This window comes from Lissotriton vulgaris, chromosome 4_1, assembly GCF_964263255.1.
Source record: "Lissotriton vulgaris chromosome 4_1, aLisVul1.2, whole genome shotgun sequence".
In the NCBI taxonomy this organism is placed as follows: Eukaryota; Metazoa; Chordata; class Amphibia; order Caudata; family Salamandridae; genus Lissotriton; species Lissotriton vulgaris.
Window position 1 is genome coordinate 2,110,613,856 of NC_141691.1, and position 17,195 is coordinate 2,110,631,050.

The window sequence follows — 17,195 nt, forward strand, 5'->3', positions numbered from 1 at the left end:
TACAAATACTTGGGCAACCATTCAATAACCCATATAGTTACTGATATAGCTACTGATTTAAACATGCAGCAGTTTACAGAACAACATAAATAATGATTGCCAAATTAAGACACTTTAATCACTAACCCATACACTCAGTGAGACACATTTAATCATTCTCTCATACAGTCAGTCATGCACCTACTAAATCCTTCATCCAGACACTTATACATCCACTCATTCTTCAATATGTAAGACATATTTTAACTTTACAGAAACATACAGTCACTGGGTGTTGTCATCAGTGATGTCATCAGTGATGTCATTTGAGATGTCATCAGTGATGTCATCAGTGATGTCACTGACCATGTCATGAATGATGTAATATGTGACATCATTAGCAGTGGATTGCGGGTCCGCGATATATAGTTAGTGCAACTAACTATATATGGAATTTCAATGGTTTTGTGCAAATAAAATAAGGTTTTTTAAATGCTAATCCCTAACTATATATGGTCTATAACCTATGGTTTTTTCAGTGAATTTTCAAGGTTTTGTAAATGCAAATTCCTAACTATATATGGTCTATAACCTATGGTTTTTTCTGTGAATTTCATTGGTTTTTTAAAAGCTAATATCTATAGCTGTAAAATATATTCTTTATTAAGTGACGTATCACGTAGCCCATGAGACGCCTCATGATGCATCGCATAACCGTGACGTATCGTCTCTGCAGCGCAAACCAAACCCAAAACGGTAAAACGCGCCAGAACACGCTTAAAGATATATATATATTTTTTTAACCTTAATTAGACAAAATCCACACGTGCACATATCACAAACGTTCAAAAAACACAATATGTCGGACTCCCGTTACACTGCCGGTTAGCTGCCCGGTTAACGTACCAGGAAGCACCTTTACCGCGAAAAATCGCAATTTATTTTTTCTTTTGCCCCGCAGGGAACTTTAATTGCCCCCTCATCAATCCTAGGGGTTCAGGAGGGGTCTGCCTTACCCCTTTCATTCATTTACACCTTTTTTTTCCACCTCTTGTCTCTTGATCCTACCGAGAGACAAGATGGCGGCCGCTCTGGACTGTTTACAATGTTGACAGCCAATCAGCTACTCCTCAGGATGTTTTTTTTTTTTTTTTGGGCCCCGCGTGGTTTTATAATATCCCCCTCATCAATCCTGTGGGGTCAGAAGGGGTCTACCTTGCCCTCTTTCCTTCATTTCCCCCTTTGTTTTGGTCTCCTCTTGTCTCTTGATCCTACCGAGAGACAAGATGGCGGCCGCTCCGGACTGTTTACAATGTTGACAGCCAATCAGCTGCTCCTCAGACTCCCGTTACACTGCCGGTTAGCTTCCCGGTTAGCTGCCCGGTTAGCTGCCCGGTTCGCTTACCAAGACGCGTCTCTACGGCGAAAAAATCGGATTTTTTTTTTTTTTTTGGGGGCCCCTCGTGGCTCTATAATATCCCCCTCATCAATCCTAGGGGGTCAGAAGGGGTCTACCTTGCCCCCTTTCCTTCATTTCCCCCTTTGTTTTGGCCTCCTCTTGTCTCTCGATCCTACCGAGAGACAAGATGGCGGCCGCTCCGGACTGTTTAGAATGTTGACAGACACCGGAGGGCCAATCAGCTTCGCATCGCAAAGTTCCGATACGCGAAAAGTTCGCTAACCGGATCGCTGCCCGGAGCGCTGTTACAGATATATATCTTGATTTAAACGTTAATTTCTCAAAATCCACTGAAGCACATATATTGAGACCTAGCAAAGGCACATCGGGCTAACAGTCCCTACAATTTTGCCAAGTTTCGTGGAAATCCATTCAGCCGTTCGGGCTAAAAGTGAGTCCAACCGCCCTATGGAAATTAACATGGGAAAAACGCGTTTTAGGACCCCCCTTTTTTCTCGGCCCCCCCTTGACGAACCCCCCCCAAATTTCCAGGAGCTGCTCAGAAACAAAATGTGCCATTTTCCTGAAAATTTCAGCCGATTCCGTCCACAAACGCCAAAGTTATTAGACATAGAATTTTCAGAAATGCCATAGGGAAAAAATCCTAACTATATATACCTACTGGCGACCGCCAGTAGGTAATATATATATATATATATATATATATATATATATATATCAAGCAAGTGTAACCTCCCAGGCTCCGACCGCAGCGACCCAGGAAATCACGCAGATCCAGTAACTTACTTCAAGCACAGATTTTATTAAAAGCTGAACCAAGCAATCTGTAGCTATATATATATATATATATGAAAAAACCAGAGGTTTCACACCAGTTATAGTTAGCTGGAAATTTTACTGACATAAAACCATTGAAATTCCCACGTTATAGTTAGTCGGACTCACTATAACTTGCGCCTGCAATGCACTGCTGATGACATCACATATTACATCACTCATGACATGGTCAGTGACATCACTCATGACATCACTGATGACACCATCCAGTGAATGTGTGTCTTTCTGAAAAATAAATATGTTTTATATATGTATATGTAAAGGTCAATGGAAGAATAAATGTTTCAATTATTGTCTTAATTAATGTTTTTTAAAAAAAAATTGTTTTAGTTAACTGGCTTATTAAGTGTATCTTAGTGAATACATATATTAGCGAGTAATGTTTAAATATTTAAATATATGTATCAGTGTTTCACTTTGTGTATAAGTGGCTGTATGGGTTGGTGAGTAGCTATGTGTGTGTGTATATGGGTTATTATATGTTTTTTTAGTATCAGTATGAGTGTCTGTATAGTTTGGTGGGGGTGTTACTTAGCACATAGATGTATCAATGACTGACTCACTGTTTGTATGTTTTTTGAGAACAGCATATGTGCAGGACTGTATGAGTGTGTATATGTGTGTGTTAGTGATTGAATGCCTGTCTCACTAGTGTGTTTATCAGTAACAAGATATATTTTAATCTAGTATATGTGAGTATTGATGTATATAAGTCAGTATATGTGAGAGTGAGAGATTGTAAGAGTTCCTGTTTAAATAAGTATGTGTTTCTATAAGTGATTGTTTAAGAGAGTACATATGTGTACGTTTCCTTAGAAGTAAGGTGGTAGTGTGTGTAAATGCAAATAAATGGATGTTTATTAGTTTATTTGCATGTGTGAGTAACCTTTTGATGACTGTCGGTGTGTAACAGGATGAATAGGGGTATCACTACATATGATGAGTGAGTATATGTATGAGTGACTATATAAAACTGTTGGTGAATGTGTGAATGTGTATATAGATGGTGAAATTACTGAATTGGTTGTTGTAACTGGTATGGGTATATCCACTTTTTTGAAAATGTTAGTTTCTATTTTTGAATATGTGTTTCAAAGGTTACTTTACAGTGAAAGGAGGTCTGTCACTGTGTCACAAGGATGGTGTCATCAGTGATGTCATGAGTGATGTCACTGACCATGTCATGAGTGATGTAATATGTGATGTCATCAGCAGTGCATTGCACGCGTAAGTTATAGTGAGTCCGACTAACTATAACGTGGGAATTTCAATGGTTTTATGTCAGTAAAATTTCCAGCTAACTATAACTGGTGTGAAACCTTTGGTTTTTTCAGTGAATTTAATAGGTTTTTTAAATGCTAATTCCTAACTATAACTGGTGTGAAACCTCTGTTTTTTTTCAGTGAATTTCAAAGGTTTTTTAAATGCTAATTCCTAACTATAACTAGTGTGAAACCTCTGTTTTTTTCAGTGAATTTCATAGGTTTTTTTAATGCTAATTCCTAACTATAACTGGTGTGAAACCTCTGTTTTTTTCAGTGAATGTTATAGTTTTTTTAAATGCTAAATCCTAACTATAACTGGTGTTAAACCTTTGTTTTTTTCTGTGAATTTCATAGGTTTTTTTACCTGCTAATTTTTAACTTTTTATAGGGCTTCATACCTATGTACTTTTTAGTGAATTTCTAAGCGTATTTTTCGCAAATGTCTATAGCTGAGAAAGGTATGTTTTTCTATAAATGAACCCTATATTGTATACTAAGATAATATTTTTGTTTTAAAATAGTATTTTACTTTTTTTAATATATTTGACTCTGGAGCGCTCCCGGTGCGCGTACCGGTGAACGCCCCGGTGCGTGTACCGGTGCGCGTCCCATCAGCGCACCAACAAAAAAAAAAAAAAAAAATAATAATGAAGGAGTGAGCATGAGGAATGGGAACAGAGAGAGTGGTGTTAAGACAAAGAGAGCTAGAGGGAGGAACACAGAAGGACTGTGTAATAGATAGTAAGACAGAGAAAAGGTGTAAGAGGAAGTAACTGAGAAAAAGAAAATGAATAAGGGAGCAAAAGAAGAGAAGAAGGAGGAAGAAGACTAAAGCAGAGGTTCTGGGAAAATGTGAATGGGTGATGAAAGTAAAAGGAAGGAGACTAAAGTATGGGGAATGACAGATAGTGACGGAACCAGAGAAAAAAAACAGTAGTGACGGAGGGAAAGAAAATAGCAGTGAGTGTAAGTAAAGAGAAGTGAAAGAGGGTGGATATAAGTGAATAAGGGTAAGACATGGGGAGTGACAGAGAGAAAGAAGAGAGAGAGTAAAGGAAGGAGTGTCACAAAGGGACTAAGTGAACCAGTAAAAAAGGTAGGGGAAGGAGTGTGGATAAGCAGAGGTAATGAAAGAAGTTGAATGGGGTAGGAAGTAAACATTGAGGATAAGAATAAATGTGGGAAGCAAAGTAAGGAAACAGGGGTGAGGTAGAGTGAGAGAAAAGTAGTGAGCTTAAAGCAAAGGGTGATAAGAAACTACATTTTGTAAACACACTTACCATATAAATAATGAAAACTTGTATCTGTGAAAGACAAAAGAAAAAACACGTTATAATTAGTTAAAAATATATAGTAAAATAGAAGAAACAGTTCAAGAGGTTTAAAAATCTAAAAAAGTTTACTAAGAAATAAAGCAATAGTGAAGGATACAAAAACAGAAATAAAGTAATGTAGAAAGAGAAAAAAGAAGGAACAAGAAATAGAAAGAGAACAAATTACTGAAGGTAAGTAAGATACTAAAAGAATGTGAGATACCAAAACGAAATCAGGAAAGATAAGAAAGTAAAAGGAAAATGAGTGAAAAGGAGAGGAGTCTGAATGAGGAACTATTAATAAAAAAGAGGAATAGAAGATGAATGAGAGTGAGTGAAGGGGAGTCACAGAGTGAAGGGATGAAGGGAATGAGGTTAATATAGAACGATGAATAAAACAGGAGTGAGAGAGTAAGTACACAGAAAAACAAAGGGAAGGACTAAGTGAACTACAGTACAATGAGTGCGAAAGAAATAAAATGGAGAAAAAGAAAGAAAGAGAGGGGAAGAAAACTAAAGCAGTGGTACTGAGAGAATGTGAAAAAGATAAAAAGTGGTGGAAGGAAGAGAGGAAATGCAGACAGTTCAAATTGGATTGAGAAGTTGTGAATGAAGTGCAGTAAAGGAACAGCGATGAAACAAAGTTAAAAAAGGCAGGGTAAATGAGTAAAGAGAGGTAAATAAGGGTGAAAAAGGAAAATGAGTGTGAGACAATGTGAATACAATATAAATGACACAATGCAAACTATACAATAACTTCTATAATATGTTACATTATTTATTTTTGCTGTTCTCAGAATATATTGAATTTCACTTAAATTAGTGAGTTCAAAGTCTTCATCATATAACAGCGGGAAAAAAAACACAATCTAAAAGATTGTGTTTAAAAAAAACCATTCAAACATACATCTCATATATGTACACTAATCATTGATTCACTTACTTTTCCGTGAGGCCAAATAAAAGATAGTGAAGGTCCTTTTGGTGGAAAAAAAGTCTGCTGTGCTCTATAACTTCCATTTCATCGACTTCCTATGAAAAAAGATCTAAGAACATCATACCTTACACTTTCCTCACAGCCAATTTGTGTCAGATATATCAGTATTTTTTACTTTCAGATCCACTTAAAGTATCTATATGAGATAAATAATTTAAAACATTAGATTAACTAACTAACTAACTAACTTTTATTATCTATTCCCGTCTTCAAAGGCCAATTCCCTTTACTAAAACTTTGGTTTTAAAAACACTAGATAACAATTTGTAGAGTCATAAGGCAAACGTTGTTTATAAGTTAAATGAGAATCATTGCAGTAAATCCATCCTTTTTCACATTTAAGTAGCATGTATAATGTCCTGAGGTTGTCAAAGAACCGTCATGATAAATAATAGCTTCAGTTGTAAAGGTTCTTCCTGAAATTGATAACTGAGAAGCCACAACATTTTTGATAGAAGTTGTCAATTTAGTTCCATCAGGTCTACATCGTTGGTAAACTAAAATTATATACTGGCCATAACTTTGTATAAATAATGTGGATAGCTTTGGATAGTTACATTGAGTACACACCATATTATGATCTGCTGCTTTAAATAGATTTTTAAATGACACTGATTTACAGTCAGGTAAAGTCAAATATATAAATCTTTCAGTGTCTATTCTAGTAGTACTTGATGAACTACAATTGTGTCAGTCATGCTGCCATTGATAAGAAAGGCTGAAAAGATTATTTATATCTACATCTTCATCTTCCAAAACACCAAACATATACATTAAAAATTCCTGACAATCCTGCTGAATGTTCTGTGAAAATTTATCTTGACCAGAACACATATCTAAAATATTTCGAATTTCTGTTACACTTTCTATTTTTGCTCTATCACTGCTACATTTCTCAAACACAGAATTCAATAAACCACACAATCTTTGATCCCGATTTTCAACAATCTGTTCTTGTAAAATTTTAAGAAAAAAAACAACATTAACCACTACATTAGCATAGCAGTTGACACCAGAACTATTTTCAAACTGAAATCCAAAAACATTTTCTTCACAATTCTTTTTCTTCCTGTTTTCAATTACAGTTTTGTCTACTTTTTGTCTTTTTGCTACTACCTCACTGCAATTACTCTTATTTCTTCTTTTTCGGCCTACCATATGTTTTTCAAACAGAGGATATTGAGGCAAATGTGGAGCATACTCTCTTCTTAACCTATTGTATTCTTTAACACAATCTAGATCTGCACGAATTTTTCTCTCATCACGCTCAATCAAGTACAATCCTGATAAAGTTCTGACTCGGGATAATGCCACATATGCCATACCCTCTTTAAACACAGATCTTCCAATGTTCACTAAAGCATTATCTACACTTAAACCTTGAGATTTATGAATTGTTACTGCATATGCTAAACAAACCGGAAACTGTTTTCGGCGAACATATAAGTCTTTTACAAGTAAAAATCTAGCAGAACAACGACTGATTTGTTGTACTTGCTCAATGCCATCAAATTTTATTTTTAAAAATTAAATTTCATCTCTATTTCTATAATTCACAAAATCAACAACATAACCCATTGCTCCATTTACCAGACCTCTTTCAACATTTAAATTCCTTCTCAAAATGATACGACAATTTAAACACACATTAAGAGTCTTTTCAAAACCAGCTGTTTCAGAAAGACTTTTCTCTAATGAATCCAATTTAGTTTTCAAATTTTCAGACAAAACAATTGTTGCACCCATATGCTCTATTTTATCTATTGCTTCCAGTTTCACAATCTCTTCATTTTCTAACTCTAACATTTTGTTGTTGAAGATGGAACATTCTTGCAGAGTTGGCATCAAACATATCCCAGATTTCTTCTCAGTCATTTTTAAAAAAATATTCTCTGGAAGAATGTTTTCATTTGGATACAAATTTGAAATTAATCGACCATGTAAAGCTTCTTTCCCAAGCTCCATTACTTTTCCAATTCTTACATCTTTTAGAATATTTTTATAAAAGAATATTTCTTTCGAACTTGTTTTGGACAACAACCATGATGGAAAAAATGCTGAAAATGATAACATTGACTTTATGGATGAGTCTCTGGACCTTGAATTACTTGAGTGTGTGGAATCAATGGAAACACAGAATGTAAATGAAAAGATTCCAGACAACATTTTATTAGAAGTTTTATTAAATTATGAAAAAGAATCAGAAGAATAAATTTATATTTAATAATCAAAAATTGTTCGAGCCATTATTAATTTTTATATGTAATTCATCAAGTAGATCAAAAATGTTTAAAATATAAAGTGAGACTCATAGTATACTGTGCAACTTTATTGTGTTACATAGAAAGTTTGCTCATAGTTACTTCCTTTATCCCACTATATTATCTCCAATGTGTATTTAACATCTCTTTATCATCTCCTGCCTCCATGTTGTTTCTGCTTTCCTGACAGACTATGTTATGAATTCCATATACCACAATAACTTCTGTAACAACATGCAAGATATCTACAAAGGAAACGGTGTATATTAAATTATAGACTCTGCATTGATACCTACATGTTGGTACTTAAATTAAAAAAAAACAACAAAAAGAACAATTAATAAACATACAATTTTTAAAAGTGATTCCCAGGAGCGCTCCCCGGTGCGCGTACCGGAGCGCGCCTATAGATATATATATTTTTTAGAACCTAAATTACTCAAAATCCACTGGAGCACATATCTTGAGACATAGCAAAGGCACATCGGGCTTCCAGTCCCTACAATTTTGCCAAGTTTGGTGTAAATCCATTCAGCCGTTCGGGCTAAAAGTGAAATCGACCGCCCTATGGAAATTAACATGGGGAAAACGTGTTTTGGGACCCCCCTTTTATCTCGGCCCCCGCTTGACGAATCCCCCCCAAACTTTCAGGGAAAGACCGGTGCTCGGCGAGGCCATTTTGAGGAAATTTTCACTCAGATTCGTCAACCGGCGCCAAAGTTATTCAAAATAGAATTTTGAGATTTAACATTGAAATAAATCCTAACTATAACTACCTACTGGCGACCGCCAGTAGGTAATATATATATATATATATATATATATATATATATATATATATATATATATATAGTTTTCGGAAATGCTCGCTTCAGCCACCAACTCCCGTAGGGTCAGAAAAGAAAACGAGGCAGACCCTTCTTAGTGCTTTCGTTCAGTTTATTTCACCAGTCCTCACTGTATGTGCAGATATATAGATATATATATGTATATATAAACTATGTTTAGGATGCAACATTAAAGTTTCTGTTACTATTATACAAAAATATATATATCATATTATCATTCACTTCATTTTATGTATGTCTTCTTTACTTTTAACTGATTTCTAATTTCTAATTTTCCTTATTTATTTTTATTGAATAAAGTTGTCTTATTTTTAGTGTACTCTGTAAGGACGGGAAGAGGATGTGGTGTAACGGCCAGAGCTGCTGACTTCAGCGCTGGGGGACCTGAGTTTGAGGGTTGGCATTGGCTCAACATCCTGTGGTTCTGGTCAAATCACTTGCTGGCACATGCCTTAAAGCTTTTTGCGATCGCAAAAGGTGTTATTCGCAAAAATCGTCCGTTTGCAATTGCAAAATTAGCTTCTTGTGATGCATCAAGGGTCAAGTCCCTTGCAATTTGAGAATTCGCAAATAATTGATTAATAAAATAATTAATTGTGATTGCATTTAAGGAATCACATTTTGCGATTCCTTATATGCAATGCAAGAACCAGCAATTTTGCTACTAGGGGTCGCAAATTACCATGAAGTTGAACTTCATGGTAATTAGCAAAAACATTGAAAAATGCACTAAAGTGCATTTTTCAAAGTTGTCGGTTACACACACACATGTACTTGGGACATGTGTGTGTGCACAACATTTGTGCACAGATCAATTTCAGGGGGGTAACAGGGTGTCCTTTTGACATCCTTGCACCCTTGAAATTTCATGCGCAATTTGCGAGGACCTATTGGTACTCGCAAATTGCACATGCAATTTCCCATTCATTCCCATAGGAATGAATGGGAAGATTCCTTATTCGAGAATCGCACTTTATAGCGATTACTACATGCATAGGCTTTTGCGATTCCTTAATTGCGATTCCTTAATAATCGCAAGTAAGGACTTGCAAAAACCTAGCTTAATGCTTGTGCCTGTTAATCTCCTTATACCTAAAATCTAGCGCCTTGAGACCCTCATGGGTGATTTGCTGCCCTTTACAAATACTGGATGTATGTACATAAGCAGCCTTCTACCAATACAATATGCCTTTTATAAGGGGTGGGGCCTATTTCCAATCAAACCTCTATGACTTGATTGGTTTGAGCTGTCATCTAACAGAGCGCTCAGGCGTACTGTGGGTAGAGTTTACTTTTAATAATTATTCTATAGTTTGGATACCAACAAGATAGTGGGTGCACTACCCAAATATTATCAGGGTTCTATTATCCAAATCAATTGTACAGTGGTGCCTCTAGAGGGATGATGCGTACCCTACATCACTAACTCCCATACAAGAGCGACATTATATACAATAACCTCTGAGCACACTTAATCAATTCCTGTTTGTAGCAAAAGCAAATGTCCGGCAAGAGTCCACCTCCCATTTAAATAGTAGCCTGATAAGTGAGTAGATGTAAGGGAAAAAGAAAATAGAAATGCCACTCCTATCGGGCTGTTCACCTTTAGCATGTGAGATAAAGTCAAAGTCCCACAACCAAGAAATTAATAATATTCCTAAACTGACTGATAATTCACCTCTAAATGTTATGAAACTCTCAAGCATCGAGTAGGTAGTCCAAATGTAAGTAATATTATCTATCTGTGAAAAGAAGCCTGAGATTCAGTTATGCGTTCAATTACCAAATAATCATCCTTTGATTCCTAGACAAAAAATGTGTTACCATCTCGGTATTGTAACTTCACTACCTACATTTATTAATATATAACCGGTAAATGTAACTTTACTATCTAGCAGTTTCAAAATATCACTAGTAGATCCAGTTCGGTTCTTCAACAGTCCTCAATCGTCATTTCCTAAAATCAAATTTGATATATAGTACTAAGAAGATCTGTTGGTAATTAGAGTGCTAAATGTATCCGATTTAAATGGGAGGTGGTTGGTACTCTTTCACCTTCTACTAATAGCCATACGTAGTACGTGTAGTAACTGTGGGTAATGTTTATTTGATTACAGCCCTGAAGAAGTCGAAGTATTATATTATACACGACGAAACACGTGTTGGCTGTTATATTCTACTCTGAACATCTGTGGATATACGAAAAGGAAGAAATAAACTACAAAGACTATTACTCTTGGAATTTTTGATTATTGGACTTGACTTTTGGAGATTGAACATATACTTTTCATTCTTCATGATAAAGTGACTCTTGCCGGACATTTGCTTTTGCTACAAACAGGAATTGATTAAGTGTGCTCAGAGGTTATTGTATACTTTTAATAATTATAACTCTGTGTCGCAAAGAAACTGAAAATGAAAGAGATGTCAACAAAAGACCCAGAAGTTGCAGTGTCCATGTTTTTTTGTTTGCTGCTCTCTGTATTGGTGTTCATATGCTAAAAATAGCTGTTCCAGGTGTACAGCGACATTATATTATTGTAGCGTTTTTCAACTCACGCTGCAATTCTTTCTTTCACGCTCCTCTTTCCTAGAGGCATCAGTGTCCCATATAACCAAATCGCGCTCAGCCATGTCACGGACGGCTTGTTCGTCCATCCATTGCCCTTCTCTCTCCAGCTGCTCCCTGATCTCCTGCACCTGTTTCTCAATGGCCTTTTGTACCATGTCAAACATCTCGTTGGTGTAGCACGCGCCCCCGTTGTCCTTCACCATCCTCTCGATCATCGTCATTAGCTCGTGCACCTGCTCCTCGCGCTCGGACCCTCGCGCGCGGTTATTAAAAGCCACAAACCGGTTCCCGCAGCCTCTAAGCACATTTTTCAGTTCCTCATCAGCATTGTCGATGTAAACTTGGATGGATTTATCTTCTAGCGCTAGTTCATCTTTATTCGTAAATACTATAATGATATACTTTGCGGCTTCTTCTCCGAACATATCCTGTATTTCACGCACAGCAAGTCTGTCCTCCCGGGTGAAACGGCCGGCCTGCAGCACCAGGAGGATGGCGTGGGGGCCGGGGGCGGACAGCACCACACACTTGCAGAAAGTTACTGCAATGTCTTGTTCTGATAACATTCCGTCACATAATCCTGTGGTGTCGATAACAGAGACGAGGCTCCCATCCTGGGTACAGCTCACCTCTCTCATGCAGTCGGCTGTCACTGATATCGCTTTAACTTCAGAAATAAACGCTCTCCGCCCGAGGATGGTGTTCCCCACAGCGCTGCTCCCAACCCCTGTCTTTCCGACCACAATGATCCTCAGACTCTGTGTCACCGGGAGAGGGTCTACTTCAGCAGCGCCTGTGAAGAGAAGAGAGTGCTGGTTACACAGGTCAGGGCAAGGAACAACTTCAGGAATGCATCAGGGATAAGCTGTGGCCTAGCGCCTCGAGCTGCCACCTTTCACTTGTGGTGGAACATACAATTATAAGACATGCTAAGGTTTAACGCTCTGCACATTCAATGATAAGACACACTGAGGTTTAATGCTCTGCAAATACAATGATAACACACGCTGAGGTTTAACGCTCTACAATACAATGATAAGATATGCTAAGGTTTAACGCTCTGCACATACAATGATAAGACACGCTAAGGTTTAACGCTCCGCACATACAATGATAAAGACACGCTGAGGTTTAACGCTCCACACATACAATGAGGAGACACGCTAAGGTTTAACGCTCTGCACATACAATGATAAGACACACTAAGGTTTAACTCTCTGCACATACAATGATAAGACATGCTAAGGTTTAATGCTCCGCACATACAATGATAAGACACGCAGAGGTTTAATGCTCTGCACATACAATGATAAGACACGCTGAGGTTTAACGCTCCGCACATACAATGATAAGACACACTAAAGTTTAAAACTCTGCACATACAATGATAATACACGCTGAGGTTTAACGCTCTGCACATACAATGAGAGGACACGCTAAGGTTTAACGCTCCACACATACAATGATCACACTAAGGTTTAACTCTCTGCACATTCAATGATAATACACGCTGAGGTTTAACTCTCTGCGCATACAATGATAAGACACGCTAAGGTTTAATGCTCTGCACATACAATGATAAGACACGCTAAGGTTTAACTCAGTGCACATACAATGATAAGACACGCTGAGGTTTAACGCTCCGCACATACAATGATAAGACACGCTAAGGTTTAACGCTCCGTACATTCAATGATAAGACACACTAAAGTTTTACGCTCTGCACATACAATGATAAGACATGCTGAGGTTTAACGCTCTGCATATACAATGATAAGACACGCTGAGGTTTAACGCTCTGCACATACAATGATAAGACACGCTAAGGATTTACCGCTCTGCACATACAATGATAAAGACACGCTGAGGTTTAACGCTCCGCACATAGAATGATAAGACACTCTAAGGTTTAACGCTCCGCACATACAATGATAAGACACGCTAAGGCTTAACACTCCACACATACAATGATAAGACACGCTGAGGTTTAATGCTCCGCACATACAATGATAAGACACGCTGAGGTTTAACGCTCCGCACATACAATGATAAGACACGCTAAGGTTTAACGCTCCGCACATACAATGATAAGACACGCTGAGGTTTAGTGCTCCGCACATACAATAATAAGACACACTGGGGTTTAACGCTCCGCACATACAATGATAAGACACGCTAAGGTTTAACGCTCCGCACATACAATGAAAAGACACACTAAAGTTTAACGCTCTGCACATACAATGATAAGACACGCTGAGGTTTAACGCTCTGCACATACAATGAGAGGACACGCTAAGGTTTAATGCTCCACACATACAATGATAAGACACACTAAGGTTTAACTCTCTGCACATTCAATGATAATATACGCTGAGGTTTAACTCTCTGCACATACAATGATAAGACACGCTAACGTTTAATGCTCCGCACATACAATGATAAGACACGCTAAGGATTAATGCTGTGTACATATAATGATAAGACACGCTGAGGTTTAGCGCTCCACACATACAATGATAAGACATGCTGAGGTTTAACGCTCCGCACATACAATGATAAAACACACTAAGGTTTAATACTCTGCACATACAATGATAAGACACGCTAAGGTTTAATGCTCTGCACATACAATGACAAGACACGCTGAGGTTTAACGCTCTGCACACACAATGATAAGACACGTTGAGGTTTAACGCTCCTCACATACAATGATAAGACACACTAAGGTTTAACCCTCCGCACATACAATGATAAGACACGCTGAGGTTTAACGCTCCGCACATACAATTATAAGACACGCTGAGGTTTAACGCTCTACACATACAATGATAAGACACGCTAAGGTTTAACGCTCTGCACATACAATGTTAAGACACACTGAGGTTTAATGCTCTGCACATACAATGATAAGACACGCTAAGGTTTAACGCTCTGCACATACAATGATAAGACACGCAGAGGTTTAACGCTTTGCACATACAATGATAAGACACGCTGAGGTTTAACGCTCCGCACATACAATGATAAGACACGCTAAAGTTTAAAGCTCTGCACATACAATGATAAGACACACTAATATTTACCGCTCCGCACATACAATGATAAGACATCCTGAGGTTTAACGCTCCGCACATACAATGATAAGACACGCCGATGTTTAATGCTCCGCACATACAATGATAAGACACGCTGAGGTTTAACGCTCTGCACATGCAATGACAAGACACACTAAGGTTTAACACTCCGCACATACAATAATAAGACACCCTGAGGTTTACCGCTCCGCACATACAATGATAAGACACACTGAGGTTTAACGCTCCACACAATCAATGATAAGACACGCTGAGGTTTAACGCTCCGCACAACCAGTGATCAGACATGCTAAGGTTTAACGCTCAATATTTCACAACAATAATACCTCTGACACCATGAATGAAAAGTCAATCGTGTCACAGAAGTCCCTTTTATTGACTCTGTGTTATCGCTCATTTAGTTTTGCTTTGTATTTTTTATATATATTGGTATCCACAATTTTTTTAAAAGCTCTCCTCTTATACACAACAAATTATATAAGGTTATTGCCACAAAAAACGTGTTTGTATCGCAGAACATATAACTTTGCACAAACTTTACACAAAACATATATACAATTACAGTGCGGTCAAATAAGTTAAACTGTACATTTCATTTGATTGAATCAAAGTACAATCAAATCAAATCATTTCAAATCATCCTACTGTGTATACTTTAACAAGTGCTGAGTCTGGGGTAGAGATATATGTCCCTCGGATTTAGATTGAATCAGTAGTCCTAAATAGTGTAGGAGAAAATTACTATCAACAATTATGCTCTTCCGGAAGAAAGTCTTTTTTTCTCTTATATATATATATAAGTAGTTATAGAGCATAAAGGTCTCCAATCCACTAAGTAATGCCAACGCGTTTCGACCGTCTTATCGTTAGGACAAGATCAACTTTTGTTGTGCGGTCTTCATCAGGGCTGTAATTTGGTTGTAGGACATCACCTGTAAAAGGTAATGGTACTAGTTCAGTATCAGTGTACAGGTAGCTTATGATTAAACGTGTGTGTATTTAAGTGAAAGGTTATGGTCACGTACCATTGGTATTTCTCAATCCATTTTGCGGAGTATTGTTGTCTCTTTACTGGGTTCTTGGTGTAACTTGAGTCGATGTCTTGGCTTTATCTGTGGAGGGGAACAGGGTGCCATGAGTTATAAGGCATGTGCTCTGCTTTGTTGTGATTACAAATTTTTGCATGATGGCTGTCTTTCTGTTGTGGTCAGGTTGGATTATATTTAGTCTTTGATATCTTTAATTGATTGTGCTGCGTAGTTAAAGGCGGGACGCTCCCTTTACTGTTCCTTGTTGCCTGTTTTCCGATCGTTTTTCCTCGTGTTTTTGCTCTATGAGGCTCAACGCGTTTGGAGCTATATTTATCGCGCTTCGAATTAGGCAGGTGTTAGGTTTTGAGACACGCTTGTTGTGTTCGCTTTATTCTGGCAGGACTTAAAACTTTAAGCGTTCACTTCTCTTGAAGCGCGGGTTGGCGGGTGTTGTCTCCCTTTATTTATTGGACTCGCTACTTTGTGGCAAAGCATAGGGCTTCAAGCGTTCACTTAACTAGAAGCGCGGGTTAGCAAATGTTGTCTCCCTTTTATTTCTGTATTCGCTATTTTTGTGACTGGACATGGGGTTTCAAGCGTTCACTTATCTTAAAGCGCGGGTCAGGGCAGGTTGTCTCCTTTCATACCTTGTTTTCTTTTCGTAGGTTCCGTGGATTATTTCTTCGTGCTTGCTCTTCCGGCTTTCGCATACAGAGTTTGAATCTGAAGCGACTGTTCCAAACGTAGGCCGCCGGTGATTGGTTTTCGTTAGCTTTATTATTATTGGGTGAAATCCGCCAGTGTTGTCACGTGGGAGTTGCTTGCGAGGAGTTGCTAGGCAACGTTTGTTTGCTTCGTTTTTTTTAGATTAGAAACCTTACCGGGAGAAAATGTTCAATGTAGGTTATTTCGAGCAGGTTGCTTCCTTTCCACATTTTACTTTTGAAACGGCCAAGACTGTTACCAGAAGTTGGTCACTTCTGACATCTCATTTAATCCATTGTTCGTGGTTCCCAGATACAGGATTGTTTTTGCTTCCAATTTTGACAGGATATTTTCCCTGATCAAAGGAAATATCGACATTTTCCAGGTCGAGTTTGTTCTTCAAACAAAGGTTCAGGTGGCAAGGCAAAGTTCGATTGTTCAGGTAACAGTTCAGAGCTTGAATTCTCCAATGCTGACGACAAAGGTAAAGTTCCAGGATATTTTCCCTGAGAAAATATCCTGTCAAAATTGGAAGCAAAAACAATCCTGTATCTGGGAACCACGAACAATGGATTAAATGAGATGTCAGAAGTGACCAACTTCTGGTAACAGTCTTGGCCGTTTCAAAAGTAAAATGTGGAAAGGAAGCAACCTGCTCGAAATAACCTACATTGAACATTTTCTCCCGGTAAGGTTTCTAATCTAAAAAAAAACGAAGCAAACAAACGTTGCCTAGCAACTCCTCGCAAGCAACTCCCACGTGACAACACTGGCGGATTTCACCCAATAATAATAAAGCTAACGAAAACCAATCACCGGCGGCCTACGTTTGGAACAGTCGCTTCAGATTCAAACTCTGTATGCGAAAGCCG

The 17,195-nt window shown here is 37.9% G+C and overlaps 1 protein-coding gene across 1 annotated transcript in view; it reads right to left on the reverse strand.

Moving 5' to 3' along the window:
• The window catches only part of LOC147725143 (uncharacterized), a 394,292-nt gene that overhangs the window by 29,834 nt on the left and 347,263 nt on the right, over nt 1-17,195 (reverse strand). The window contains exon 3 of the mRNA XM_086918186.1: nt 11,480-12,273. Within this exon, the coding sequence (XP_086774312.1) occupies nt 11,480-12,273 (794 nt within the window). The remainder of the gene's footprint in view (nt 1-11,479; nt 12,274-17,195) is intronic.